The following is a 27,671-nucleotide window of genomic DNA, read 5'->3' on the forward strand; positions in this document are numbered from 1 at the left end:
AAACTTAAACTCTATAGGTAGGTACATTGTTATTAACTTAATTAGGGTACTCCTAAGGCTAAGGAAGAGCCACACTCAAGGGGCCAAAGAGCCGCATGTGGCTCGCGAGCCAGTTTGCCAACCACTGCCCTATACCACATACCCCTGGAGTTTTGCACATGATCTCAGATGGTTCACAGACAAGCACCCCCAAGGTCCGCACACAGACCCCAGGTAATGACCATCCAGACCCCCAGAAACCCGAAGAACTGGGGGCTAGTCTTAGGCCTGAGCACCGCCACCCAACGGACGCTCCCTCCACAGTGCGCCCAGCCAGGAGCCAGCCTCGCCCAGTGCCCAGCCGGCCGTGCAGAGCAGCTCTCAAAGAGGACTGGGCCAGGCGGCTGAGCAGTGGCTCCCAGCTGCTCCCACCATCACTGACCGACAGGCGCCCTGAGGCTCAGGGAGGCCGTCTAGCAAAGCCATGGGGCCCAGCCAGCCTTGATGGGGCGCTGCACCTGCCGGCGCCGTGCAAGGAGCAGGGACAGAAAGATGTGCTGAGCGCTCCATCCTCAGGGGTCACAGTCCAGTGGAGAAGAGAGACCTCAGAACAGGTCCTTTCCAACCAGTATGGTGGCCTGAAGCTGCGCCGTTGGGGCCGGGGCTGCCAGGGATCCTGTGGAATGGCACTGTCGGCAGGTGGGGCTGGAGAAATAGACCGATGGGGTCGGGGCAACTTGGGAGGCTCCAGCTGACACCGGTTTATCTGCAGCCCCGGAGAGATTGCACGGGGAGGGCAGGGCGGAGGGGCAGGTGTGTGAACCAGCGTGTTAAGAACAACTACAGCGATTGGACTGCCCTCCCTGCGGGTGGGTGCTGGCTCCTGATGGTTGTGATTCACAAGGGAAGGAGGTTTGAGTGGTTTGCCTGAGGGCACTCGGTCGAGCTGATCGCCCTCTGGACACACGTGGGGGCTGGGCGGGTGGGGAACACGGGGGGAGCGGGGGGAGAACCTAGTGAATGGCAGACCTGGCTCGGGGCAGTTTCTGGGCCCATCCCTCCCTGCGCTGGCACCGGAGAGGGGGAGGTGGTGCCCGCGCCCATTGCCGTCGTGCAGTGCGGAGGCTCCCCGTCCAGGGTCTGGAGGAGGGACCTGGAGGACGGACGATGGCCATCCGGGCACGGGGCTAAGAGGCCACCCCGAGCACAGGGCAGCTCGGCCACCAAGTCTGGAGCCCGGAGGAGTGGAGAGGCGCTGCGCCCGCCCCGGGGCAGGACTGGAGCGAGCGGAGGTGGCTCCTCCCTGTCCGTGCCGCCGTCGGTCCGGTAGCTGGGCCGGCGCCTCGCCCCTCAGTCTTTTCCGGAGGGGCGGGCCCGGCTGCGCCCCAGCTCCTGCCCCGACAGGTGTGCGCCGCGTGCAGGAATGCGCCCAGCCTGACTCACCAGCGCCTCCTTCCTACCTGCCGCGCCTCATAAAGCGGTCCCTCCCGCCCTGCTCCCGCCCCCACGCAGCCCGCCCTCCGGACCGTCCAGCTCCCGAGCGCCCGCGCCCAGCCGCCCGGCCGCCAGCCGCCAGCCGCGGAGCCCAGCGCGGGGAGGGCGCGAATCTGCGCCCAGGTAGGTGCAGCCTCCCGCCCGGCAGGGGCAGGGGCAGGGGCAGGAGTCCAGGGCGGAGGGCAGTCAGGGGTCGCCAGGAGGCACCCCGCCTGCCCCTCGGGGTTCCCAGGCCGACAGGGCTCTGCCGGTTCTGAGACCTGGACGGGAGAAAGGGGGACCCCCGAGCCTGGGCCGGCGCAGGGGAGTGGGGTGGGAGCGCTGGCTGGCTTTTGTTTCCCAGCTCTTCCCCTTCCTGGAGTCTGGCCGGCGCTGGCCCCTCTGCCCATGCTGCACAGGGCAAGTGCCCAGCCCGCCAGGTTGCCCTGGGGGCAGAGGCACTGGGGCGGCGGGGGGTGGGGGGGCGCGCGGAGGGCTGGAGGACGCACTTGGCCATCAGACCTCTGACTAGAGGAAGGGGCAGGGAGGGCCTGGGTGTCGGGTGGGTGTGCGGGAGACACGGGCAGAGCACGGCAGGCCGCCCACTGGGCTCCTCCAGGGTTTGCAGAGAAGGTGGAAGGAAGAGCCAGGCAGAGGCCAAGGCGCTCGCTGCTGGGCAGGGCAGGGCCTGTGGGGGTCACCGTCCCGCTGGGGCCTGGGGAGTCCCTGACGCTCCTCTTGGCCAAGCACACGCCCGCCTTCCTCCAGGAAGCTCCCAGACCGCCGGCAGCAGCCCTGGGGTGGCGCCCGGCACTGTGGCCGCCCCCGGTGCCGGCCCCGGCCCACCTGCTCGGCCCACCTGTGGGTGGCCCTCTGGTGTGGCTCTGGTGGCTTCCTAGGGCGGTGGCTGGGCTCCTACTCCTACTTGTAGCTTTGCCACACCCTGAGCCCGAGGCCTGGGCACCCGTGGCACCGTTGTTGCTGCCTCCAACTGAGCTGGCAGTGAGGCCTCCCTCCTGGGGGCGGAGGGGAGAGGGAGGCATTTGAGGCAGCAGGAAAGGGGTGCCCGTCTCCTTCACCCCAACTTCCACGGAGGGGCCAGGAAACGGGAACATGGGAGGGGCAGCGCCGTGGTGGGCAGTGCTCGTGCTGAGTGGTCCCATGGGTGGGAGGAGGGTGGTGTGGGGAGCTCTGAGCCTCCGCCCCTTGGGTCGCGGCGTGCGTCCATGCACATGTCCTCTGCGGACGGTCTGGGTGTGTGCAGGGTGACACCCGTCGGGGTGGCAGTCCCATATTCTCAGGACCTGGCTGGTACATGGGGGGTCGAGGGGGCCTAGAGAGGGCCCCGCCCAGCCCGCCATAGCCACACCCTCTGATAAGCCCACCACCCTAACTTTTATGTGAAACCTCATTGTTTTTCATGTTGACAACTACTTTTAAAACTTTATGGACACAAGTTGAGTCTAACAAAACGCTCGAGTGCACGACTAGCCTCCTAACCCCATGTTATTAGCCTCGGAGGAGGAGCCGAGGTCAAATGGGGGTCCCCTCCAGGCTCCCCCACTGCTGGCTGAGGGGAGGGGCAGCCCAGCGACCTGTGTCTTGTCTCCTCATCTGGGAGATGGGGACTGCGGCACCCCCGCTGGGTCCCTGTGCCAGGTACCTGCCGCCATGCCCCAGCCGTGGGCACGGGAGGGTGAGAGCCTGCTGGGCCCTTCAGCACCCACACCTGCATGTGTAAGGGCGCCCCAGGGCACCCCGAGCTTGCAGCCTGGACTGTGTGGCATGTGGGTGTGGTGCCGACACCCTGAGGCTGCAGGGAAGTCATTTCCCTCAAGGAGCAGGACCGGCTCCGCCCGTGGGGTGTTGGAGCTGCTGGGGGCCTCCTGGGGCCGCGTGCATTGGAGGGAGAAAGGCCATGCCTGCCCCTCCCGGGCCTGCCCAGCACTGTGGGCGCCTCAGCCCTCCAGAGCCGGCCCTGCCCCACGAGGCCAGGACAAGAAAGGACCCGAGGAGTGGGGGCCAGTGGGCAATTTTTTTTATTGATTTTAGAGAAAGAGGAAGGAAGGGAGAGAGCTCAAGAGATTGATTTGTTGTTCCACTGACTGATGCGTTCTTTGGTTGCTTCTTGTACGTGCCCTGACCGGGGATTCTAACCCACAACCTTGGTGCATCAGGACGAAGCTCTAAGTCTAACCAACCGAGCGACCCGCCTGGGGATGAGGCCATGAGGCCAAGCGACGTCCGCCCAGCTCTGCAGGCCTGGGCTCTGGCCAGCCCCCTCCCTTCCCGAGGCAGCGGACTGTGCCTGCCCGGGGGCCGCTGATGCACTGAGATGCTTTAATACTGAACCAAGGCAGACAGGCTCCTGGGTGGCTGGCACAGTGTGTGTGTGTATATTGGGGGGCAGACGGGGGTGCACTCTACCACCAGGTGAACTTGTCAAAGGGTGAACTACTCAGAGGCCTCGCAAACTCAACTGCGGGGCAGGCCGAGGTGGGTGTGGGGCAGGGAACCCCACCTGTGAGGGGGTCAGCCCTTATGGAGCCCAGCTGAGAGCAGGGAGCCCCTCCTCCTCTCCGAGGCCCCAGATATCAGGAGGGACCCCTCTCCTCCTGGCTGCCCCACCCCCACAGAGGGAAGGGGGCCAGGGCGGAGAGGGGCAGGAGGGAAGAGCCAGGCCCTCCAGAGGCGGCCCCTGTTGGGGGACCCTGTCCCTGCCCAGCCTGACCCAGGCCCACTGGGGTCTGAAAGGCAAAGTGAGAAGCAGCCCTGCCCTCCAGGGCTCAGCGCAGGGACCTGGCACCAGAGTAAGCTCAGAGCCCAGAGCCCCCAAAGGCAAGAGGGTGGGGCCCCGGTTCCCCCCTGAGCGGAGGGAATGGGAGGCCTGGCCTGTGCTGGGGACCCAGGGCTCTGCGTGGGCGCCGCCGTGAACTGCTGCTGTCGTACAGGAGGAAGAGGATGGCGGGGCCGCGGCCCAGCCCATGGACCAGGCTGCTGCTGGCAGCCCTGCTGAGCGTCAGCGTCCCTGGGGACATGGGTGAGTCCCACACGCCCCTGTGGCACCCCTCTTGGTGAGGGCACCCCTTCCTGACACATCCTCACACGGGGCCTCTCAAGGGGGGTCTGGCCCAGATACCCACTCGGCCAGTCAACAAATGGCCTTCGGCCCACAGTGGGGGCTGCGGAGCCAGGAGTCCTGTGGCTCAAGAACAATCGGGGGAGGAGGGGAGGGGAGGGGAGAAGAGGGGAGGGGAAGGGAAGGGGGGAGGAGGGGAGGGGAGGGGAGGGAGAGAAGATGCCCACTCTGGGAATGGGGGCTCTGGCAGGATGTGCTGAGGCCTCGAATCCAGAGGAGAGACCGGTGACTCATCACCTGCTGTCCCCGTGCCAGCCCCTCCTCCCGTGAAATTTGAAATCTGGCCGGTGGGTGGTGGCCATGTTGATAGGGTGAAGTGGACCTTGGGCAATATTTACACCACAGGGAATGGCAGTCGCTGCTCCTGGCCAGCTCCATTGTTAAACAGTGACAACAGGCCATAGCCTGGGGCCCAGGAGACCACCCACTGGGCACATTGGGTGCACATAGTAGGTCTTCACTGTGGTTTTAACTGAATAGAACCAAAGGGAATCCCAGGAGTTTTAGCTCATTCATTTGCTAACAACCGACTGTGAGTCAGGCCTTGGGCTAGGCATTGGGGCGGGTGAGGGAGTGGCCAGGGTGTCCCCACCAGCAAACGGGCCAGCACCTCTCTCCTTCGGCCACCACTGAGTCCCATGGGAAGCGCCAGGCGTGAGCCCCCTTTCTAGTTGAACTCCCTGGGGCAGATCGTGCAGCCGCTGCCGCCTCCGTTTCCCCCTCTGTGAACTGGGGAGAGACCCACTCTCCCGTGCGGTGCAGTGGGGAGGGCCTGGTCTCGGGGAGGTCGGCTCAGTGGTCTGCCTGGTCCCCGCCCAGCCAACCGCTGCCGGAAGGCCCAGGCGAAGAGCTGTACCGAGTGCATCCGAGTGGACAAGGACTGCGCCTACTGCACTGACCAGGTGAGCCGCCGCCGGCCACCCGGCGCCCCTCCCGGCCACCCGCCACCCCTCGCTGGCCAAGTCCACACCGGCCTCCCGCCGGGCGGGTGTGGGAGAACGGGCGCGGGTCAGGAAACTCAGAGGGGACAAATCCGGGGGACGGGCCCTGTGCCCCCTGACCCGTCTCCTTCCGGCCAGACGTTCAAGGACCGGCGCTGCAACACGCAGGCGGAGCTGCTGGCCGCGGGCTGCCGGCTGGAGAGCGTGGTGGTCATGGAGAGCAGCTTCGAGATCACAGAGGTGCCGGGTGGGGGCAAGGGAGCTGGGGCCTCCATGCTCAAGGCGGCTGTGTGGGGTTCCCTGTCCCGGGCTGGGCGGAGAGGGACCATCAGCTCTCTGGAGTGACCCCCTCTGCCCCCTCCCCCGTCACAGGAGACCCAGATCGACACCACCCTGCGCCGCAGCCAGGTGTCCCCCCAGGCGCTGCACGTCCTCCTGCGGCCTGGCGAGGAGCGGCACTTCGAGCTGGAGGTGTTCGAGCCGCTGGAGAGCCCCGTGGACCTGTACATCCTCATGGACTTCTCCAACTCCATGTCCGACGATCTGGACAACCTCAAGCAGATGGGGGAGCACCTGGGTACGGCCAGGCCAGCGTGGAGGGCGGAGGGGCGGGGGGGTGGGGGGGCAGGTGCCTCACCCGGCCCACTGGGCACCTGCTCAGAGGCCAGGGCTCAGGACAGCTGTCCCCACCCCACGAGGAAGGACAGGACACTAAAACTCTCCCCCCCCCCCCAGAACTCCCCACGTTCCCAGGGGAGCGTCCCCAGGGTCTGGGACTTAGAGAAGGCCGCCTTCTCCAGCCGGCCCCGTGCAGGGCTCTGGGACCCGAGGCCCATGGCCCTCGACTGTGACTAGGGACAAGGGCTCCTGGGAGCATCACTGTGTGTCCACCGAGGTCACCTCCTCTTCCCGAGCCAGCCCCGGCCCCCCGTGCTGATGTGGGGGCGCTGGGGCTCAGCTGCCCTCTCTGTTCCCTGTTGATGCCCAGCCCGGGTCCTGAGCCGGCTCACCAGCGACTACACTATTGGATTTGGCAAGTTTGTGGACAAAGTCAGCGTCCCCCAGACAGACATGAGGCCGGAGAAGTGAGTGGCCGAGGGGGCGGGAGTCCTGGCTTTTGCCTGAAATGAGCCCAGCGGGCGGCCTCCCAGAGAGGACAGGCGGGGGCGCATGTGGGCCTTCGCCCCTGACCCTCTCCCTCCCCCTGTGCCCAGGCTGAAGGAGCCCTGGCCCCACAGCGACGCCCCCTTCTCCTTCAAGAACGTCATCAGCCTGACTGACGACGTGACCGAGTTCCGGAGGAAGCTGCAGCAAGAGCGCATCTCGGGCAACCTGGACGCCCCGGAAGGCGGCTTCGACGCCATCCTGCAGACGGCCGTGTGCACGGTGCGTGCCAGGGAGGGGCTGCGCCTGGGAGAGGGCAGTGCTGCTCCGGTGCCAGCTGAGGCCCCATATCCCGAGCCGCTCTGGGCGGCCCTCAGTTACAATGAGGCTTCAGATGTGCCGGGAGCCACAGCCCCTCGCCCTGAGCCTTGGCCGGAGAGGCAGACATGCGTCCCGGATCTCCGGAACCTTCCGTGGCCTGATGCCAGCCTCCCACCCAATCTCCTCCCTCATGCCAGTCTCCCAGGACCCACGGGCTGCCCCGTCTCCAGCAGTGCTGGGCCGCCAAAGAAGGCACTTTGTTTTGTGTGCACGTCAATTTTTTCCCATTTTGAAAATAATATACCCACTTACTAGACAGTTTGGAAAACAAAGAAGAGAAGTACCCCATGGTCACCACGGTCGGACGGCGGCCACAGTGTCCCTCATCCGTATTTCCTGTGGTTAGAGTCGGTGCCCTGCTCATCTGAAACTTGCTTTTTTTCACTTGGCGCATCTTCTCTTTTGTAATCATTTCCAAACTCGTCCCATCTGTCGTCTAACCAAGCGCCATCGCTGCTGGGCCTCTTGTACCCGGCCCTTTTCATTTAATGTTGTGTGGGGTACCTTTTCCTGTGCAGTTAAAACGTTCTGGAGGGTGGCTAAGACCTTGGGGGACATTCGGATGGCCCTGGGGCCGATCTTGCGTGGCGCCCACGGTGTGCGCAGACCCGCACCCATTTCCTGGCACTGGTTCTGTCTTCCATGTCGTCACTCATTCGTGACGACGGCTGCTGTTCGTCCTGTGGCCTCGCCGAGCCCCGCATGGGGACCCACGTTCACCGTCACACACGACAGCGCAGTGACTGCCCTCCTTGCTCTCCCCAGAGGGACATCGGCTGGCGCCCTGACAGCACCCACCTGCTGGTGTTCTCCACCGAGTCCGCCTTCCACTATGAGGCCGACGGTGCCAACGTGCTGGCTGGCATCTTGAAGCGAAATGACGAGGAGTGCCACCTGGACGCCACAGGCACCTACACCCAGTACAAGACACAGGACTACCCGTCTGTGCCCACCCTGGTGCGCCTGCTGGCCAAACACAACATTATCCCCATCTTCGCCGTCACCAACTACTCCTACAGCTACTACGAGGTGTGTGTGGGGTGGGGGTGGGGGGTGGCCTGGGGCCTCACCGGCTGAGAAAGGGGCGGGTGGGGGTCCATGGATCGTCTCAGACCTCTCTCCTCTCTCTCCGTCTCTCGTCCCTCCCTTCACCCCTTACTCCCACCCCAACCAGCCAGCACCTCCTGGGTGTGCCCGGTGGGCCAGGGAGGTCACGTGCCCACCCTCCCCCAGGCAGGAGGGGCTAAGAGGTCCGACTCTGGATGTACCGGCAGGTTTCAGGCTTCAGTGATCCCATCTGCAAAGTGGGCATAACCCTGAGCTGTTACTGAGCCGGGGCCTGGCTTTCTCTCCGCAGAAGCTGCACAAGTACTTCCCCGTGTCCTCGCTGGGCGTGCTGCAGGAAGACTCATCCAACATCGTGGAGCTGCTGCAGGAGGCCTTCAACGTGAGGCGCGGCGCCCGCCCGAGGCCGGGTCCCTCGGGGCAGGGCTGGGGGGCGGCCGGCCGAGTGGGCAAAGGGTGTCCCCAGTCAGGGTGGAGAAACAGGACAGGCCAGTGAGGCAGGGTCCCCGGGGAGCCCACCGAGCCCTGCCACCCTGATGCCACCCCAGTCCCCACACAGGGGCAGAGCACAGCCAGGCCCGAGGGGTGGGCCCAGGCTCCCCCAGGCCCCTGACCCCTGGCCTTCCTTTAGCGCATTCACTCCAACCTGGACATCCGGGCCCTGGACAGCCCCCGCGGCCTGCGGACAGAGGTCACCTCCAAGATGTTCCAGAAGACGGAGACGGGGTCCTTTCACATCCGGCGAGGAGAAGTGGTACGTTATCACGGGGCCCCGGGGTGGGAGGGCGGGCACAGCCCCTGCGAGGGGGTCAGCCTGAGCAGAGGTCAAGGACGTGGCCTCTGGAGCCAGACAGGCCCGGGTTCGAAGGCCCCGGGTCAGCCCCTCGGATGAGCTGGGCGCCTCCCGCGCTTGTCTGTGGCCTCCTCGGCACAGCGGGGTCCGCCTGCGCGGAGCTCAGACGGCTGCTCAGACCGCGAACGGGCCAAAGGAGGTGGCTCGGTGCTGGTGTCCGTGACTGTTCTCGGCCCCGAGGGAGAGCAGGCAGGGAGCTGGGGGCCAGGACCCAGGCACATCCCGAAGCTTGAGGCCCACGGGCCTTCAGACACGGGCCTGCCTTGGCTGACAGCAGGGTCCCTGCAGGGCACCTACCAAGTTCAGCTTCGGGCCATCGAGGACGTGGACGGGACACACGTGTGCCAGCTGCCAGAACATGACAGGAAGGGCAACATCCACCTGAAGCCCTCCTTCTCCGACGGCCTCCGGATGGACGTGGGCATCGTGTGTGACCTGTGCGCCTGCGAGCTGGTACGGCCGTGCCCGGGCGGGAGGGAGCGGCGGAGCCGGCCCAAGCCCCGCGCCCTGCGCCCCGCGCCCTGTGGCCACGTCCCCCTCGAGGGGCGCCCTGAGGGGCAGAGGCAGCAGGAGTGTCCAGTGTCCCTATGTGTTCTCATTCTAGCAAAAAGAGGTGGGCTCACCCCAGTGCAGCGGCAACGGAGACTTCATGTGCGGACACTGTGTGTGCTACGAGGGCTGGTGAGTGTGCAGCGCCCAGCATGCCAGCGGGCCCTCACCCTGGGCCCCCGTCTGTGCCTGACTAGGAGAGGGCACCCGGTTGTTAGGTGCGGCCCGTTCAAAGCACTTTGAGCTACTTAGGATGCAGCTGGAAAGACGTGCAAGAATCAGGACAACGGGCCTTCAGGGCACGGGAGCTGGGGGCTGGGGGCTGGGGGCAGTCTACTCAGAGCATCAGTTTTCTCATCTGTAAAATGGGAGGGTAAAAGGCCCAGCCTGGTCCCCGGCGGCTGTGGGAAGTGACTGGCTCCTCCCTCAGGAGTGGCAAGACCTGCAGCTGCTCCACGGGCTCGCTGAGTGACATCCAGCCCTGCCTGCGGGAGGGAGAGGACAAGCCGTGCTCCGGGCGCGGCGAGTGCCAGTGCGGGCGCTGCGTGTGCTACGGCGAAGGCCGCTACGAGGGCCAGTTCTGCGAGTACGACAACTTCCAGTGCCCACGCACGTCCGGGTTCCTCTGCAACGGTGAGCTCAGTGAGCACGCGGAGGCCGGTGCTGGCGGCCCGGGTGCCGGCCCCTGCCCTGCCCTGCCGCTCCCCCATCAGGGCAGGTTGTGAGAGCCAGGCTGAGAGTCCGAATCCCAAGTTCGGGCCCAGCCCTCCTCCGGCTCCCTGAGTGCCTCCTCCCCCCAAGTCCAGCACCAGCCTGACCTCGACCCCCTCTACGAACTCGATGCCCAAGGCCGGTGCGACGTTCCCCTTGTGTTTGAGACCCCCACTCCCCTGAGGTCCCCCCGTCCGTGCCCACCTCCTGTCTCCACCCTCCCATCTCATCATGGTGGGTATCGCCCAGTTCATCCCTCACGGTTACTGGGATACTATGGCCTGGCGATCGTTCCTCGCTCAGAGATGCTACATTTCTACGGGCACGCCTGGAGTGACAGCCTCCGCAGCCCCACAGGGCCGCACGCCGAGGCCAAGGCCGCGGGCACACAGCCTGGCCCACGCTGCCCAGCTGGGCGGGGTCACAGAGCCCAGATAGGTGCCACGTGGAAGGACGGAATGAAAATCCACTCATCACATTCTTACTAAGCCCCAACTGTACGCCTGCCGCCGAGGGTGGAGCCCCTGCTCTCCTACCCTTTCGTCCATTCCTGCTGTTGCCCGACATTTCTCTTCTCCCGCCGTCCATCCCAGAGAGCGTTCAGGGAAACGAAGGGGGCAACTCTTCATCTGGAAGACAGAGCTGGGAGGGAGGAGGAGAGGGGGGGCGCTGCAGGGAAGGAGGCAAGGCCAGAGCGCAAGGTGGGCCCAGGTCTAGTCTAGTCCAAATGCTTTCCTTCTTTAATATCTATACACATATATATATTTTTAAAGTATATTTTTAAAATATTTTTATTGATTTCAGAGAGGAAGGAAAAAGAAGAGAGAGAGACAGAAACATCAACGATGAGAGAGAATCATTGATCGGCTGCCTCCTCCTGCACAGGCTGGACTTTATCCTGAGGGCAAAAGAGAGGCACTGGAGGTTTTGTTTTCACTTTCTAGCTATTTGTATGTCAACCTTGTAGCCAGGCACCTTGCTCAGCCCACTAATGAGATCTAATAATTTATCTGTACACTCTTGATATTTTGTGACAGGTTCCTGACACTTGGAAGTAATGACAGTTTTATTTCTCACTTCCCAATACTGATCTGTTTTATTTCCTTTTCTTACCTGATTGCCTTGGCCAAGACTCAATAGAGGTTCTTAAACAGGGGAGCCACACGATTGGATTTGTGTTTTGGGGTGGTCACTCTGGCTGCAGAGTGGAAAGTGGAAGGTGGGATGGAGGGGAACAGATGGAGGGAAGATTTTTGAAGAAAGTGAGGAAAAGAGGGCTCTACCCCGGAGCTCAGCTCCCCCAGGCCCTCCCCGGCAGGTGGGCAGCCAGGACTGCAGGTATGAATGGGCTCTCCCCGCCTCCTCTCTGCAGACCGGGGACGCTGCTCCATGGGCCGGTGTGAGTGTGAGCCTGGCTGGACAGGCTTGAGCTGTGACTGCCCTCTCAGCAATGCCACCTGCATCGACAGCAATGGGGTAGGCCTGGGCCTGGGGCAGGCAGTGTGGGGCGGCAGAGGGGGGTCCGGTCAGGGTCACCCACCCTCTCGGGCAGGGATGGGGTGCAGAGGGCTCACGGTGCCTCCTCTCGCCTCAGGGCATCTGCAATGGGCGTGGCCGCTGCGAGTGTGGCCGCTGCCACTGCGACCAGGGGTCCCTCTACACAGACACCACCTGCGAGATCAACTACTCGGCGGTGAGGCCAGGATGGCTGGGGGGTGGGCGTGGGGACCCTGGGCACAGGGCAGGGTTGGGCAGGAGGGGCTGAGCCTGGTGCTGTGGGAGCCGGGCGAGGGTGCGAGGCTGGAGGAGGGGGCCCGGCAGAGGCCTGCCCGGCAGTGTTCACCGGCCCCTCCCTCCCACCAGGTCCGCCTGGGCCTCTGCGAGGACCTGCGCTCCTGCGTGCAGTGCCAGGCCTGGGGCACGGGTGAGAAGAGGGGGCGCACCTGCGAGGAGTGCGGCTTCAAGGTCAAGATGGTGGACGAGCTGAAGAACGGTAACGGGCAGGGGCCGAGCATCGGGGGTGCCTAGGCCGGGGCCTTCAGTGGGGTATGGGGTGTCACTTATCTGGACAGGGGTACCAAGCTGGGCAGAGGCCTCCTAATCTAAATGGAGGCTGCGCAGCCCTAGCCGGTTTGGCTCAGTGGATAGAGCGTCGCCTGTGGCCTTGAAGGGTCCCAGGTTCGATTCCGGTCAAGGGCACATGCCCTGGTTGCGAGCTCGATCCCCCGTGTGGGGCTTGCAGGAGGCGGCCAATCAATGCTTCTCTCTCGTCATTGATGTTTCTATCTCTCCCTCTCCCTTCCTCTCGGAAAGCAATTAAAATATATTTAAATATATATATATAAAACTGAGGCTGAGGCTGCCCAGTCCAGATAAGGGCTCCAGACCTGGGAGGGGTCACGGCATCCAGGCAGGAGGCACATAGACCCGGGCCACGGGCACAGCTGATTAGGGACCAAGAGTGTGGGGAGGGGGCACCGGCTTGGGCAGGGGCGTGAGCACAGCAGGGGCGCGTACCAGGCCATGCGGGGCCACAGCGTCCTCTCCTCTGGGTCAGACACATTCCCAGAAGCCCAGCCCCCAGATGAGGCTACGGATGGGGAGGTGGGGGTGCAGATTTGCAGACTTTGATGCTCCTGGTCAGGGCAGGGCCCCATCTCTGTGAAGGGACTGGAGCTGTTCCCCAGGGAGATGCCTCCGGCCCTGGGGGCGGGGGCCCTGGGTGGGGGCGGGCCCTGGAGGCCGAGGGGCGCCTGCTGACTGCCTGTGGGTGCAGCGGAGGAGGTGGTGGAGCACTGCTCCTTCCGGGACGAGGAGGACGACTGTAACTACAGCTACACTGTGGAGGGCGACGGCACGCCCGGGCCCAACAGCACCGTCCTGGTGCACAGGAAGAAGGGTGAGCTGGCGCCCGGCCGCCGGGGGTGGGGGGCCTGTCAGACCGCGTCCAGGGATGAGCACCACCTTCCTCCTCCTCCTAGACTGCCCTCCCGGCTCCTTCTGGTGGCTCATCCCCCTGCTCATCTTCCTCCTGCTGCTCCTGGCGCTGCTGCTGCTGCTCTGCTGGAAGTACTGTGCCTGCTGCAAGGTGACCCCCCCCCCTGCCCCAGGTCCCCACCAGTGCCCCGCCCCCCGCCCCAGGGTCCTCGCAGCTGTCAGAGGCCAGGGGAAGCCACATCTTCTGCCCAGCTCTCGTGCCCTCCCCCACCCCGCCCCCAGTCCCTCGCCTCTGCCCACATCAGTGGCTGGATGTCTGGGAGCACCTGCCCTGGGGTCAGCCACCTGCAAAGGGTCCGGGAGCCCACAGCCCTCCCACCGGGAGATGGCAGTCGCATTGCGACAACAGACAAGAGGCAAGAAAGCGTGGAGGGCGGCACAGCCCGGGAGACTGGGCTGTTGGGGCAGAGGCAACCCTCCGTAGGAACCTCCAGGGCTGTGGGGTATTAGTGTGAGTTACAGAGAAAGAGAGTTCTGTGACCAAACATGTCTGAGCTCTCAGGACCTCTGCAGGACTCCTCAGAGCCTTTGGTCCACTGGATGCAGAGTGAAACCATAAGAGAGGAATGAACTCAGTGCCTCCCAAATGGGTTTGATTATAGAGCCTTTACTTTACAGAGGATCTTGCAAGGCCAGGGACCCCTGGCACACACTTTGGGAACTCTCTGCCCCATCACCCTCTGTACCACCCTCTGTGCCCCACACCTAGATCCCTGCCGCTATCCCGGGGTCTGGGGGAGGCACTGTGGCCCTCTGAACCACGGCTGCGGGAGGGTGGGGCGGTGGCCGGAGGGGTTGACTGGCTGGGCCGCTATCCCAGCCCTCATCCCCACACCTTGTCCCCTAGGCCTGCCTGGCACTTCTCCCTTGCTGCAACCGAGGTACGGGCCTGGCGTCGACAGGGGTGGCGTGGGGGCTCTGACCACTCTTTGCCCAGCGGGGACAGGGGGTGGGGGGGAAAGGGCTGAGTCGGGAACAGGGGAGGGAGGCCCTGGGCTGCACCTGAGGGTGGGGGGGAGGACCTGGTGAGGAGCCTCACGCCGGAGCCTGTCCCAAAGGCCACATCGTGGGCTTCAAGGAGGACCACTACATGCTGCGGGAGAGCCTGATGGCCTCGGACCACCTGGACACGCCCATGCTGCGCAACGGCAACTTCAAGGGCATCGACAGGGTCCGCTGGAAGGTCACCAACAACGTACAGCGGCCCGGCTTTGCCACCCACGCTGCCAGCACCAACCCCACGGAGCTGGGTGAGGGCCCGGGCTGGGTGCTGCGCTCTTGGCGGTGGCCTTGGCGCCGGGGGCGCGTTCACTGCCGTTCCGGGTCCAGGATCCCGCCATTCCCGTTTCTCTGAGTGTTGGGTGCGGGCACGGGCCTGGCCACCTTCTGCCCTTCGCGATGGCGCTACAGGCTCCGGCCGCCAGCCAGCCAGCCAGTTGGGGGCTCCCGTGGCGCCCGCCGTGCAGGGAGCTAACGGCTCCTCCCTGCCCGCCCCCAGTGCCCTACGGGCTGTCCCTGCGCCTCGCCCGCCTCTGCACCGAGAACCTGCTGAAGCCTGACACCCGGGAATGTGGCCAGCTGCGCCAGGAGGTGGAGGAGAACGTAAGGGCAGCGGCTGCTCCGGGCCTGGGCGCGACCTGGTGTGGGGAGAGCGCCGGGCAAGCGCCGTGGGACCTGGATGTTCCCGTGGGACAGGGGCCTCCTTGGACATGCGCCTGGAGTGGAGTCTCCTGGGACCTGTTCCCTCTGAGCGGTTCCTGGCAGGGATGAGGCCATGGGCGTGCCCACGGGGGGGGACGGGGGGGGGAGGGGGCAGCCAGCCCGGGCAGGTCCTCTGGGGACTGTGTGCCCCGGGGCCCCAGCCTCATGCCCGCCCTTGCCTGGCAGCTGAACGAGGTGTACAGGCAGATCGCAGGCTCGCACAAGCTCCAGCAGACCAAGTTCCGGTGCGTCCTGCCCTGGGTGCGCGGGGTGGGGGCGGGGGCTGCCCCAGGCCCACCTGGCTCACGTCCCCTCTTGTTCCCACAGGCAGCAGCCCAACGCCGGGAAAAAGTGAGTTGAAGACTCGGGTGGGATAGCCCCACCCCCCGCCCCATTTCCATCCCGTGTGTCTGTCATGCGGTAGGACCTTCATTTGAGAAATATTGACATGAGCCCTACTATGAGCCAGCCCTGTACAGACAGGTAGACCAAGGGGTCCACTCAGGACCAGGGTGGCCCCCTGCAAACCGAGGCTAAAAGAGGTTCAGTAACTTGCCGGAGGTTACCTGGCTGTTAAGAAATAGGGCCAGGCCCTAGCCAGTTTGGCCCAGTGGATAGATCATCAGCCTGCAGACCAAAGGGTCCCAGGTTCAATTCCGGTCAAGGGCACGTACCTCGGTTGCAGGCTCCTCCCTAGCCTGGGCCCTGGTCAGGGCGCGTACAGGAGGCAATCGATGTGCTTCTCTTACATCGATATTTCTCTCTGTCTTTTCCTCTCTCTTCCACTCTCTCTAAAAATCAATGGAAAAACATCCTCGAATGAGGATTGAAAAAAAAAGAAAGAAAGAAGGAAGGAAATAGGGCCAGGATTTGAACCCAGGCTTTAGCGCCTACACCCTCAGCGTCGTTGCTGCCTGCATCTCCTGGGCGAGAATAGCCCATTTCACAGAGGAGGTCACCGAGGCTCGGGGAGGCACAGGGCTCGGCTGAGGCTGCGGGGTGCGGGGTGGGGCCAGCATGGGCCTGGTTCTGAAGAACCTGCACTGTTGCTGCCCCACATCTTGCCCCTTGATGACAGGGACAGGAGCCGCCTCCGGGCCAGCCTGACCCCTTTCCGCCTGACCCCTCCCCCAGGCAGGACCACACCATTGTGGACACGGTGCTAATGGCTCCCCGCTCGGCCAAGCAGGCGCTGCTGAAGCTCACGGAGAAGCAGGTGGCGCAGCGGGCCTTCCACGAGCTCAAGGTGGCCCCGGGGTACTACACCCTCACTGCGGACCAGGGTAAGCGGGCAGCGCCCCCCCCCGCCCCCTGCGGCTCAGTGTCACCTCCCACCCCGTGTGGCCCCACCTCTGACCGCCCGCCCCCCCCAGACGCCCGGGGCATGGTGGAGTTCCAGGAGGGCGTGGAGCTGGTGGACGTCCGGGTGCCCCTCTTCATCCGGCCGGAGGACGACGATGAGAAGCAGCTGCTGGTGGAGGCCCTCAATGTGCCCATGGGCACCGCCACCCTCGGCCGCCGCCTGGTGAACATCACCATCATCAAGGAGCAAGGTCGGTCAGCGTGGGGGGAGCAAGGTCGGTCAGCGTGGGGGGAGCAAGGTCAGTCAGCGTGGGGGGAGCAAGGTCGGTCAGTGTGGGGGGAGCAAGGAGGCAAAAGGGGAGTCTGGGGCCCTAGCTGGTGTGGCTCAGTGGCTAGAGCGTCGGCCTGCGGACTGAAGGGTCCCGAGTTCGATTCCGATCAAGGGCACAGGCCTGGGTTGCAGGCTCGATCCCCAGTGGGGGGCGTGCAGGAGGCAGCCGATCAATGATTCTCTCTCATCATTGATGTTTCTCTCTCCCTCTCCCTTCTTCTCTGAAATCAATAAAAAATAAAATAAGAACGGAAGCTGGGGCCCTTGTATTCGAGTGGGAGTGGGGCCTGGCTGTGTGGCCTGGGCAGCTCACTTAACCTCCGCCAGCCTTGGCTTCGCCATCTGTAAAATGGGCTTCGGGCTTTTACACTGAGCGTGTGGCTGCACAGCTCCGCGCGGAGCTTCCGTTACCCTCACTCACGGGTGCTGGGTCCGCCTGGAGCCATCCCACATCCCTCCCCTGCTCCCTCCCCTCCGGCCTCTGAACCAGGCCGTGGCCTGGACCTCTCTGAAATGCCAGGCCATCCGAGCAGGAAGGAGTGGGCCCCCTGTGCCCAGGCCTATCTAGAGGGTGGGCAAGGCTTCGCATCACGGACACCCAAGCTGCCCCCCTCCCTGCTCCTTGGACTCAGGGCCTCCCCTCCGTTGTGCCCCCACCCGGCCTCCTTTCTCTGCCCCGGCCCCTCCAGGATGTCTGTTGGACACTGTCCCAGCCCCTTCAACTTTTTCTGGAAAAATGGCCCATCCCTTTCCTCGGCCCTCCCCAGAGAGTGGTGGGGTGCGGGGTGACAGGCGGCCTCCTGGAGTCTGGGCTGGGTGGGGCCGGCGGGCGGGGGAGTGGAGAGGGGCCTGAGGTTTGGACCCTCTAACTCTGCCCGGCCCCTTGCAGCCAACGGGATAGTGTCCTTTGAGCAGCCTGAGTACCTGGTCAGCGGCGGGGAGCAAGTGGCCCGCATTCCCGTCGTCCGGCGCATCCTGGACAACGGCAAGTCCCAGGTCTCCTACCGCACACAGGACAACACGGCGCAGGGCAACCGGGTAAGCTCCACCCTGGGGCTGAGGGCACATGGGGGTGTAGAGGGGAGTGGGCGGGGGGGGGGGGGCGGACATGAGGACAGCCTGGGTCCCTGGACGCCTGTAGGTGGATGAGCGTGGTTTGACTTGCAGGTTTGTTTGTTTGTGTTTCTGAGTTTACTGCCAACATTTAAAAACTAAAAATATTCCAATCAAAAATTAACTCAAAAAACAAAATCTAGTCTTACTGAGCCCACAGGGCCACTTGGCAAAGGCAGAGAGAATGCACTCAGCGGGCCGGCAGCCTGGCCACACCCAAATCTTCTTTTTATCGGGAGGAACGGTTTTCATTCCTGATTCAATGCTCCCAATAAAAATTCCAAAGGAGAATTTGTATGTCCAGAAATTTCACGGAATAGGCCGTAATATACAAGAGATTCCCTCTGTCCTGTTAGGCTTTCATAAAAATGCTTTTGGTATTTAGCAATTCAAAATTTTTTTATTATTATTTCCCAACTTTTTATTTTGAAAAACGTCAAACCTACTGAAAAATGGAAAGACTAATAAAATTAGCATATGTGTGCCCTTTAGATAGACCCACCAGCTGTTACTACCTGCTTTCTCTTTCTATACAGATCTAGGTATCCATGCATGATGTGGATACAGATGTAGGCACAGTTCCACATCTGTATGACTGTAGGGAGGAGGGAGAGAGGATTTGGCTTAGTTCTACGTGCGGAACCCTCCACAGCTGTAGGTTTCATGTGGCCCTAAATACGTCTGCAGCACCTGCCGTTCCTTCTGCAGAGCTACAACCTAATTACCACTTAAGAAACTTCCCATCATGCTCGCACCTAATAATTAGTCCGTATTCGGAGCTCCCTGTGCTCACGTGTCCCAGTGCGTCCATGATTGCCTCTCCCACTCCAGGAAGCGGAGAGCGGGCATCGCGGCCGAGGCCGTGAGTCCTTAGGCCCCTTTAATCCAGAGCATTTCCCAGCTTTGTGTTCCCCGCCAGCCCAGGTCAATTGACTTGCAGGCGACTCCAGCTTTTCTCACACTCCCTGGGTTTTGTCGCACTTGAATGTGCCTGGTGGGCACAGTGGGCCTGACCCGCAGTGCCTGGAATTGAAATGTTAGTTTCGGAGCGCCACCTAGTGGTCCGATGTGAGCATTGCCGCCCCACCGTTTCCGTTGATTGACTCCCTGCGCACACGTGGGGCGCTCAGGGAAGCTCTGGGGCACTGGGGGGTGGGAAGCAGGAGCTGATAGAGGCGCCCCACCCAGCAGGCAGGGCCGGGGGGGGGGGCTGGCAGGGTCCTAGACCTCAGAGCCACAGTGGGGGGACCTGAAATCCCGGCTCTGCGGGATGAGCGCCTGCCTCTGGGGGGGGGGGCTCGGATCTGCGGTGCATCCCTGTCCCTGTGCCTTGGTTCAAATCCTGGCTCCCCCACAACTGCCTGTGTGAACTTGGGCACGTTTCTGCCCCTCTGTGGGCCTCAGCCCCTCCTCTATAAAATGGGGACAGTACTCTCGCTCTCCCTCACGCTGCTGAGGATGAAATGAGCTAATATTTGTCCAGCGGCGCGCAGGAGGTGCCCTATGAACCGAGCCACGTATGTCCACGTGGGGCAGCCTGTGTGTGATGGCCCGCGGTGTCCCTGAGGCCGGGGTGGGGGGGTGGCCGGTCTGACCCCTTTCCCACTCCCAGGACTACATCCCCGCGGAGGGCGAGCTGCTGTTCCAGCCTGGGGAGACCTGGAAGGAGCTGCAGGTGAAGCTCCTGGAGCTGCAGGAGGTGGACTCCCTCCTGCGGAGCCGCCAGGTCCGCCGCTTCCACATCCAACTCAGCAACCCCAAGTTCGGGGCACGCCTGGGCCAGCCCCACTCGGCCACGGTCGTCATCGGGGACCGAGGTGGGCAGCGCCTGGGGTCCGTTTACGCAGGCGGTGAGGGGCGGCCGGGGCGCTCTCCACGAAGGCTGCCGGTCTCGGCGAGCAAAAACACAGGGCGCCCAGCCACGCTTCCACGTCAGAGCCTCAGTCTGTCCCCTGCGGCGTTTAGGATAGGCCTGCCCTGAGGAAAGCACTGGTTGCTTCTCTGAAACTCGAATGTGTCCCGGCTCCTGCATTTTATCTGGCCCCCGATGCTCACCGTGAACCCCAGGATTAGGCCCTCTGACTTCCACTTTAGGGGTGAAAGGGTTAGTTCTGCTGGGTCCTCAGCCTCCTGGTATTTAACAATTCCAGAGGCGCTTGTGGGGAAAATGGGAGGGGAGGGAGGGTTCTTGGGAGGAGGAGCAGATGTCCTCATGGGGACCATTCCCTTGGCTGCCAGACGATCTCCCTCCTCCTCCTCCTTTCGCCAAAGACCCTCCTGGGTCCTCCACCCAGCTTGGCGGGATGCCCCCTGCGGCCCCGCGGGGGCACCGGTGGAGGGAGACTGCAGGGCAGGTGTCAGTCCATCGCAGCTGGGTGTTGCACTGGGCCTCCTGCGCCCCCTGGTGGTGAGAGTGAGTTTCTGCTGTGTGAGGGGATATTCCAACTGGCTGCCCTGCCCTGGCTTCACCCACTACAGACGAACTGGACCTGACCTTCCAGAACCAGACCCAGTCTGCATTCCCAGTCTCCCACAGTGTCCTTGGCGCCCCACAGAACCCCAACGCCAAAGCTGCTGGCTCTCGGAAGATCCACTTCAACTGGCTGCCCCCTCCTGGCAAACCAACAGGGTACAGGGTAAGGCAGAGGGCTGATGAGGGAGGTGGATGGGGAGGTGGCTTCCCAGGGCCAGAGGGCCATGAGGGTGAGCGAGGGCATGTTGGCCCCAGTGGGCCGAGCCTCTGTGCCCAGGGAGCTGTCAGATATTTTCCCTCCTTCCTGGAAATGGCCCCTCCGTCCCCCAGGCGCCTCCCCTCCCCCAGCCCTGCTGTGTGAACCCGGCAGGTTACTCAGTCTCTCCGATCCTTGGTGTCTGACCTGTGCCAAGGGGACAGTAGGGCAGGTCAATGGAGGTCCCAGCTGCTTGGCACTCGCACCTCCCCACTGACCAGCCCCTCCCCCGGGAGCAGGTGAGGTACTGGATCCAGGGGGACGCTGACTCGGAAGCCCACGTGCTGGAGAGCAAGGTGCCCTCGGTGGAGCTCACCAACCTGTACCCGTACTGCGACTACGAGATGAAGGTGTGCGCCTTCGGCACGCAGGGCGATGGCCCCTACAGCTCCCTGGTGTCCTGCCGCACCCACCAGGAAGGTGAGGCCTCGCCACGACCAGCCGTCTATCCCCTGTGATACCCTGAAGCCTGTCTGCCCAGCCCTGCCCCCTACGTCCCAGATCTCCGCCCTCTTCTGCCACTGACAGCTCTCTTCCTGCCCCCCCCCCTCCGCCCCCAGTACCCAATGAGCCAGGGCGTCTGGCTTTCAACGTCGTCTCCTCCACGGTGACCCAGCTGAGCTGGGCTGAGCCCTCCGAGACCAACGGCGAGATCACGGCCTACGAGGTCTGCTACGGCCTGGTCAACGAGGACAACCGTAAGGCCCCTCCTCCGCCCCCTCCTTCCGCCGCCGGGTGGCAGCCGTGGAAGGGGAGGGGCCGAGAGTGGGAGGGAGGCCACATTGTCCTGCTCAGTGGATGAGCCCCTACATCTGGTCGCCTGAGGCGTCATTTGGTTTATGGTCTGGTTCAGGCCGGTTGCATTCAAAGGTCAGGCCCAGAAGCTTCCGGGGCTGGAGGGGGTGGAAGGCCGGGGGTTACACAGGTGCCATGGGCTCACAGGCAGGGGGCCTTCCCATACAGGTAACCAGAGCGGCTAGTTTTTGCACCATTCTCTTGGGGGCAGAGTCGAGTTGCCAGACTTAGCAAATAACAACAGAGGACACCTTGAATTTCCGATAAACAAGTTTTTTACTACATTTCATGCCACGTTTCTGGCGGCCCTAGGCCGGGGCACCTGGCAGAGCCAGGCTGGGAAGGGAGGCAAGTGTGGGCGATCCCTGCCAATCTTCAAGATGAGAAAGTATTGGAGGAAGTTGGTCCAAACCCTCACCTGCTACGGGGACCTCCTCCTCGCCTCGAGGTGGTCAGTCCCAGGATGGAGAGCTCGCCACCCCCTCTGACCTGTGGCCCCTGCGTGGGTCAGGCTCAGCCGCCTGGGTGGCCCACTGGGCAGAGGGCAGCGGGGTTGGTGGTGCTGGGCATCGGGCTCGTGGCTCTGCCAGCCAGGCACACCTCGCACCACCTCCTCAGCATCCGCGTCACGTCCTTGGCTCATTCTGAGTTCCCAGCACTTAGTCCAGGTCAGGAGGTCGCCTCTGACCCTGCCTCTCATCGCAGGGGTGACAGGCGCCCCGACAGAAGCTCCTGGCGGGGGTTTCAGCGCACGCTTCAGCTTGAATGTGGGGCCCAGCCCGAGGGCATAAGCACACGGTGCCCTCTCCCCTGCTCCCACCAGCTGAGAGGAGGCAAGGGGCTGGGCCCTGGAGTTAGAGACACCCCCCCCCCCCAGGCTGACGGCCTTCGTCATAGTCCTCTGAGCCTAGTCCTTGGCGGGGGGTGGACACCAAGGGCATGAGGTGTCATTTTCCACAACCTCCTTTGGACCGCGTTGGAAACTGAGATGTTGGCTGGTCTCCCAGGAGCCTTGACCAATTAGTAGAGGTGACACTGGGGCCACCCTGAGTCTAGACCTGATGCTGCCACTTAGCTTAGTGATGAGCCCTTTGGAGAGTTGGCGACAGTCACGCCCGGTGCTCAGGGGTTGGCACCCGCAGGGGTTCAGTACTGCTCACTCCCTGCCTGTCCCGGAGCCCCCGGGTGCCATTCCTGTCCTGCTGTGTCAGAGGCAGGCCAGGGCCAGGCGGGACCCGGGCGACCCCTCTGAAGCACTCTCCCCGCCCAGGACCCATCGGGCCCATGAAGAAGGTGCTGGTGGACACCCCCAAGAAGCGGATGCTGCTCATTGAGAACCTGCGGGAGTCCCAGCCCTACCGCTACACGGTGAAGGCGCGCAACGGGGCGGGCTGGGGGCCCGAGCGGGAGGCCATCATCAACCTGGCCACCCAGCCCAAGCGGCCCATGTCCAGTGAGTGGGGGACGGGAGGCGGGGGCAGACGGGGGGCGCAGGAGGCCGAGACGGGGCTCTGGCTCACCCTCCCTCCCCTGCAGTCCCCATCATCCCCGACATCCCCATCGTGGACGCGCAGGGCGGGGAAGACTATGAGGGCTTCCTCATGTACAGCGACGAAGTCCTCCGCTCCCCATCGGGCAGCCAGAGGCCCAGTGTCTCCGACGACACAGGTGAGTAGGATCCCCGAGAGGAAGGTGGGGGTCCTGGGTAGAGGGTGGGGCCGTCACTAGTGTCCAGAGAGAACAAAGGGGCCGTGACCTCTGGGCATGAAGGTCAAACTCTCTCAGGTCAATAGTTTGACAGGGACAAGCCCACACGGCACAGGAGCAAACACGTGCACGTCTGTGCATGAGACAGGGAGACACCTGCTGGGGCAGACGTGCTCGACTCACGCCCGCGGGACCACACGGAAACACAGCTTTGCTGCTGAAAGGCTCACCAGCTGTGCCATGGGGTCAGGACCCCCGGGCGGCCTCCCAGGGGCAGGGCGGTGAGGGAGGAGGCAGGCGTGGCCAGGAGGCGCGGGCAGCCACTTGCCCTGTTCCTCCTGCGACGCAAAGAGCCCTCAGCTGGGATCCCCAGCTACAGTTTGAGCTCTGGCTCCACTGCAGGGATTCAGATAAATCACTTACGGTGTCTGTGCCTCCGTTCTCTGATCTGTGCAATGGGGTGCCCTCGCACAATGCCACGAGTGCAAATCCTCCAGGACTGTATTTTCTTTCATCCCTGTCTATGCCTCAGGCCCCAGGGACCACATTCCTGCCCTGATCAGGCAGAGCTTGGGCTTAAGGAACTCAGCCTGGGCGTCTTGAGAGGGCTCAGGGTCTGGGGGCAAGAGGAGCCCCAGTTCAACTGCTACTGACCCTCCCCCCCAACATTTCGGCTTCGGGAACTGTCGCTCTCTCCCTTGTACAGAAGGGAAACTGAGGCTCAGAGCAGGGAGCCCTCACAGCTGGTGACAAAGCCAGGGCTGCCCCTGTCTCGGGCTGGCCCGGGGTCTCTCCTTACCCGCTGCCCCCCAGGCTGCACTGGCGCATCGCAGGGCTCTTCTGCGCGCCCGTGGGAGAAGGGCCTGCACCTGGCGCCCCGTCCCTGCCGTGCACCCCCTCCCACCCCCACCTGGATCCCAAAGAGCCCGAGGACCGCTCCGCCCGCACCCTCCCGCGCCGCCGGCGGTGCCAACGCCCCTTCGTTGTTCCCAAGGCGGCGGCTGGAAGTTCGAGGCCCTGCTGGGGGAGGAGCTGGACCTGCGGCGCGTCACGTGGCGGCTGCCCCCGGAGGTCATCCCGCGCCTGTCCGCCAGCAGCGGGCGGTCCTCTGACGCCACCGAGCTGCCCCGCGGGCCCCCGGACGACGGCGCCGAAGGGGGCGCTGGGGGAGCCGTGGGGGAGGGCGGAGGTGACCGGCCAGCCCGACCCCGCACCCACCTGGGCTCGCTGCGGCCAGGCTGCCCACCAAGGCCCCGCCCCTGCCAGGGGCTGAGCGAGGGCTGGAGGCAGACCTCCTCCCCCTCCCCCGGAGCCGGAGCACCCCTAGGGCAGGCATTTGGGCAGCACGTCTCCACTGGGTCAGTGGGGCTCAGCCTGTCCTAGTGGCACGGTGCCTGGCCGGGTGCCTGGCCGGAGAACGCGGGCTGCAGAAGCCCGTGTGGCCCCTTGGACTCCTCCAGGGACACCGGGCCTCTGTCCCTCGTGGGCCAAGGGGGGCCTCTAGTGGACAGGCAGTCCCGGAACGCCCAGGGCTCCCCGGTGCCGGCCTGCCCCGGTGACCCTGTTCTCCCCTGCAGAGCACCTGGTCAATGGACGGATGGACTTTGCCTTCCCGGGCAGCGCCAACTCCCTGCACAGGATGGCCACGACCAACACCTCCTACGGCACCCACCTGAGCCCGCACCTGCCCCACCGCGTGCTGAGCACCTCCTCCACCCTCACCAGGGACTACCACTCGCTGACCCGCACGGAGCACTCGGGGACGCTGCCCAGGGACTACTCCACCCTCACCTCCCTCTCCTCGCAGAGTGAGTGCACCGCCAGCCCTGCCTCTCCCACTGACCCCTCCTGTCTTTCTTTTTTTTTTAATATTTTATTTTAAATTAAAAAAAAAATTTTAAATTGATCTTAGAGAAGGAGAGGGAGAAAGAGATAGAAACATCAATGATGAGAGAGAATCATTGATCGGCTGCCTCCTGCACACCCCACACTGGGAATCAAGCCCGCAACCTGGGCATGTGCCCTGACTGGGAATCAAACCATGACCTCCTGGTTCATAGGTTGATGCTCAACCACTGAGCCACGCCAGCCGGGCTGACCTCTCCTTTCTTCCGGCTCCTGGAGGTTTGGGCTGCCGGCCTGCTGTCCCCCCGCCCATCCTCCAACACACACATACTTCCTGCCCCCTCACTCCTGTTTTGTCCCACCCTAGGCCTCCCTCCCATCTGGGAAGACGGGAGGAGCAGGCTTCCGCTGTCTTGGACCTTGGGGTCCTGGAGTCGGGCTCAGATGAAGGGGTTCCCCCCTTCCAGGGACTCACCAGACTCTATAATCCTGGCTGCCCAGCCAGCAGCGCCCCCTTGGGGCCCAGGTAGTCCAGCGTGGCCATCATGTCTCCACGGCTGTCCTGCTCCATCTGTCATCCACGCCATTGCAGTCACTGCCCATGACCCTGCATCCCCTCCCCTCCATCCTCATCAGCGCTGATGCCTAACCGCCTCGCCTTCCCAGGGGTGCCGGGCTGGGGCAGGACGGGCCAGGCCAGCCGAGGGTGGGGGCTCACGGCGCTTGGCACAGGCAGGGCCCACACCCACCCCGAGGGCAGGCGGGAGGTGCTGGGTGGCCTGGACAGGCTGTGGCCGGGTGAGCGAGCCACCTGGCCAGCAGTCACGTAGGTGCGATAGCTGAGGGAGGTCAGGAGCTGAACTTGGACTCCTGCCCAGGGACCCTGAGCCGGGCTGACTGTGGCCTCCTGTCTCCAGGTTCCCGCTTGGCTGCAGGTTTGCCCAACACCCCCACCCGCCTGGTGTTCTCAGCCCTGGGGCCCACGTCTCTGAAAGTGAGCTGGCAAGAGCCGCAGTGCGAGCGGGCGCTGCAGGGCTACAGCGTGGAGTACCAGCTGCTGAACGGCGGTGAGGCCCGGCCACGTGTGACACCAGGGGCACTGGGCTGTGGCAGGAGCCCACCACCCAGCCTGAGCGGGTCTCACTTCCATGCCCCGCACGATGCCCTTCTGGGCCCTCAACCACTTCCCGGGGGCTCCCCAGGCAAGATGTTGCCTAACGAGGCCTCACTGGCCCTAGAACCCAGGCCCTCTGCTGGCCTAGATGCCTTTGTGGGAACCGACAAACTCCCAGCAGCATGACCTGGACCATAGGAGTTCAGGCCCCCTCTTTCCTTGTGCGGCGGCAACCTGACCCATGGACCATAGCAGGCTGGCCCCAACCAGCTGCTCCGGGGTGGGTGCTGGCCAGGTCTTGGCAGCAGCCTGGGGGGAGGACCAGGCCAGGAATGGGAATAAAGCTGCTCCCACCCCACCCCACTCCAGGTGAGCTGTATCGGCTCAACATCCCCAACCCCGGGCAGACTTCCGTGGTGGTGGAAGACCTTCTGCCCAACCACTCCTACGTGTTCCGCGTGCGGGCCCAGAGCCAGGAAGGCTGGGGCCCGGAGCGCGAGGGTGTCATCACCATTGAGTCGCAGGTGCACCCTCAGAGCCCGCTGTTACCCCTGCCAGGTGAGCTGCTCCCCCTGCACCACCCCCCCCCACTGCCCCCTCCCTCATACCTGCTTCTACAGATGTGCTAGATCCACACATCGCCCTCTCCCTCTGCTGCCCCAGGCTCCGCCTTCACCCTGAGCACGCCCAGCGCCCCCGGCCCACTGGTGTTCACGGCCCTGAGCCCAGACTCGCTGCAGCTGAGCTGGGAGCGGCCGCGCAGGCCTGACGGAGACATCCTGGGCTACATGGTCACGTGTGAGATGGCCCACGGAGGAGGTGCTGCCCGCCCCAGGGTCAGGGGTGGCCAAGGGATGGTGGAGAGGGAGCCACGGCGGCTAAAGGCTTCTCCGCGGCCCAGAGCCAGCCATTACGTTCCAGGTGGATGGCGACAGCACTGAGAGCAGGCTGACGGTGCCAGGCCTTCGGGAGAACGTGCCCTACAAGTTCAAGGTGCAGGCCAGGACCACTCAGGGCTTCGGGCCGGAGCGTGAGGGTATCATCACCATTGAGTCCCAGGATGGAGGTAGGGCACCTTGCCCCTTCGCACCCCCATCCTTCCTCTGACCGCACCTTGTGGCACCATCCCCTGAGGGGCTCATCTGTCCACTCCAGGCCCCTTCCCACAGCTGGGGGGCCTCTCGGGGCTCTACCAGCACCCACTGCCAGGCGAGTACAGCAGCATCACCACCACCCACACCGGCACCGCCGAGCCCTTCCTGCTGGGTGAGTGGCCGGGTGGGGGCCCCAGGCTCTCCTGGGGGAGACAGAGCTAACAAAGAGGGCAGGGAGCTAGACAGGTCGCTCAACACCTCTTCCCCTGCAGACGGACTGACCCTGGGGCCCCGGGGCCTGGAGGCAGGCGGCTCCCTCACCCGGCATGTGACCCAGGAGTTTGTGAGCCAGACGCTGACCACCAGTGGGACCCTCAGCAGCCAGGTCGACCAGCAGTTCTTCCAGACCTGAGCTTCCCACCGCGGCCAGGCGTCCTTGAACCTGGGCCCCCACTGCCCGCCCCCCCCTCCCCGGTGCTGCCTCAGCTACACCATCCTTGGACCCCTGGTGGCCCCACCCACCCGCATGCTGATCACAGGACCAGTGCCTCTGGGGGTAAGTGCCCTCTGGGGGGCATGTAGGAGGCAGAGGTCCCAGGAGGCCCTTCTGGCTGCCCCACCCCCATCCCACCCAAGCGCATTTGTAACCAAAGAGCTGGGACCAGCATGACAAGCACCCAGCTTTGTTCTGCACTTAATAAAAGAGTTTGCTACCGTGTGGCTCCGCCCTGCCCAGTCTTCCGGGGCC

The 27,671-nt window shown here is 64.0% G+C and overlaps 1 protein-coding gene across 3 annotated transcripts; it reads left to right on the top strand.

Moving 5' to 3' along the window:
* Window positions 1–4,413: 4,413 nt before the first annotated feature.
* ITGB4 (integrin subunit beta 4) lies at window positions 4,414–27,643 on the top strand (the record flags this gene model as incomplete). 3 transcript variants are annotated; one of them, XM_081109303.1, is made up of 39 exons in its annotated part: window positions 4,414–4,492; window positions 5,411–5,493; window positions 5,671–5,772; window positions 5,905–6,109; window positions 6,521–6,617; window positions 6,747–6,918; window positions 7,783–8,046; window positions 8,375–8,464; window positions 8,714–8,836; window positions 9,224–9,388; window positions 9,540–9,616; window positions 9,915–10,117; window positions 11,568–11,671; window positions 11,790–11,888; window positions 12,059–12,188; window positions 12,972–13,094; window positions 13,177–13,283; window positions 14,040–14,073; window positions 14,251–14,442; window positions 14,691–14,794; window positions 15,080–15,138; window positions 15,221–15,244; window positions 16,028–16,176; window positions 16,267–16,446; window positions 17,416–17,564; window positions 19,252–19,456; window positions 20,118–20,275; window positions 20,608–20,788; window positions 20,929–21,066; window positions 22,434–22,616; window positions 22,700–22,831; window positions 24,448–24,678; window positions 25,083–25,241; window positions 25,633–25,782; window positions 26,199–26,387; window positions 26,493–26,648; window positions 26,731–26,895; window positions 26,985–27,095; window positions 27,196–27,642. In XM_081109303.1, the coding sequence occupies 39 exons, from the start codon at window positions 4,414–4,416 to the stop codon at window positions 27,333–27,335; spliced, it is 5,412 nt and encodes a 1,803-aa protein (XP_080965429.1). In that variant the 3' UTR covers window positions 27,336–27,642. The 3 variants fall into 3 exon arrangements, with proteins under 3 accessions (XP_080965429.1, XP_080965428.1, XP_080965430.1); XM_081109302.1 differs by lacking the exon at window positions 25,083–25,241 and adding an exon at window positions 23,865–24,059 and having other exon boundaries at window positions 27,196–27,636; XM_081109304.1 differs by lacking the exon at window positions 25,083–25,241 and having other exon boundaries at window positions 27,196–27,643.
* Between the last annotated feature and the right edge of the window lie 28 nt (window positions 27,644–27,671).

Source organism: Myotis nattereri (assembly GCF_964212035.1).
Source record: "Myotis nattereri genome assembly, chromosome: 16".
Lineage (NCBI taxonomy): Eukaryota > Metazoa > Chordata > Mammalia > Chiroptera > Vespertilionidae > Myotis > Myotis nattereri.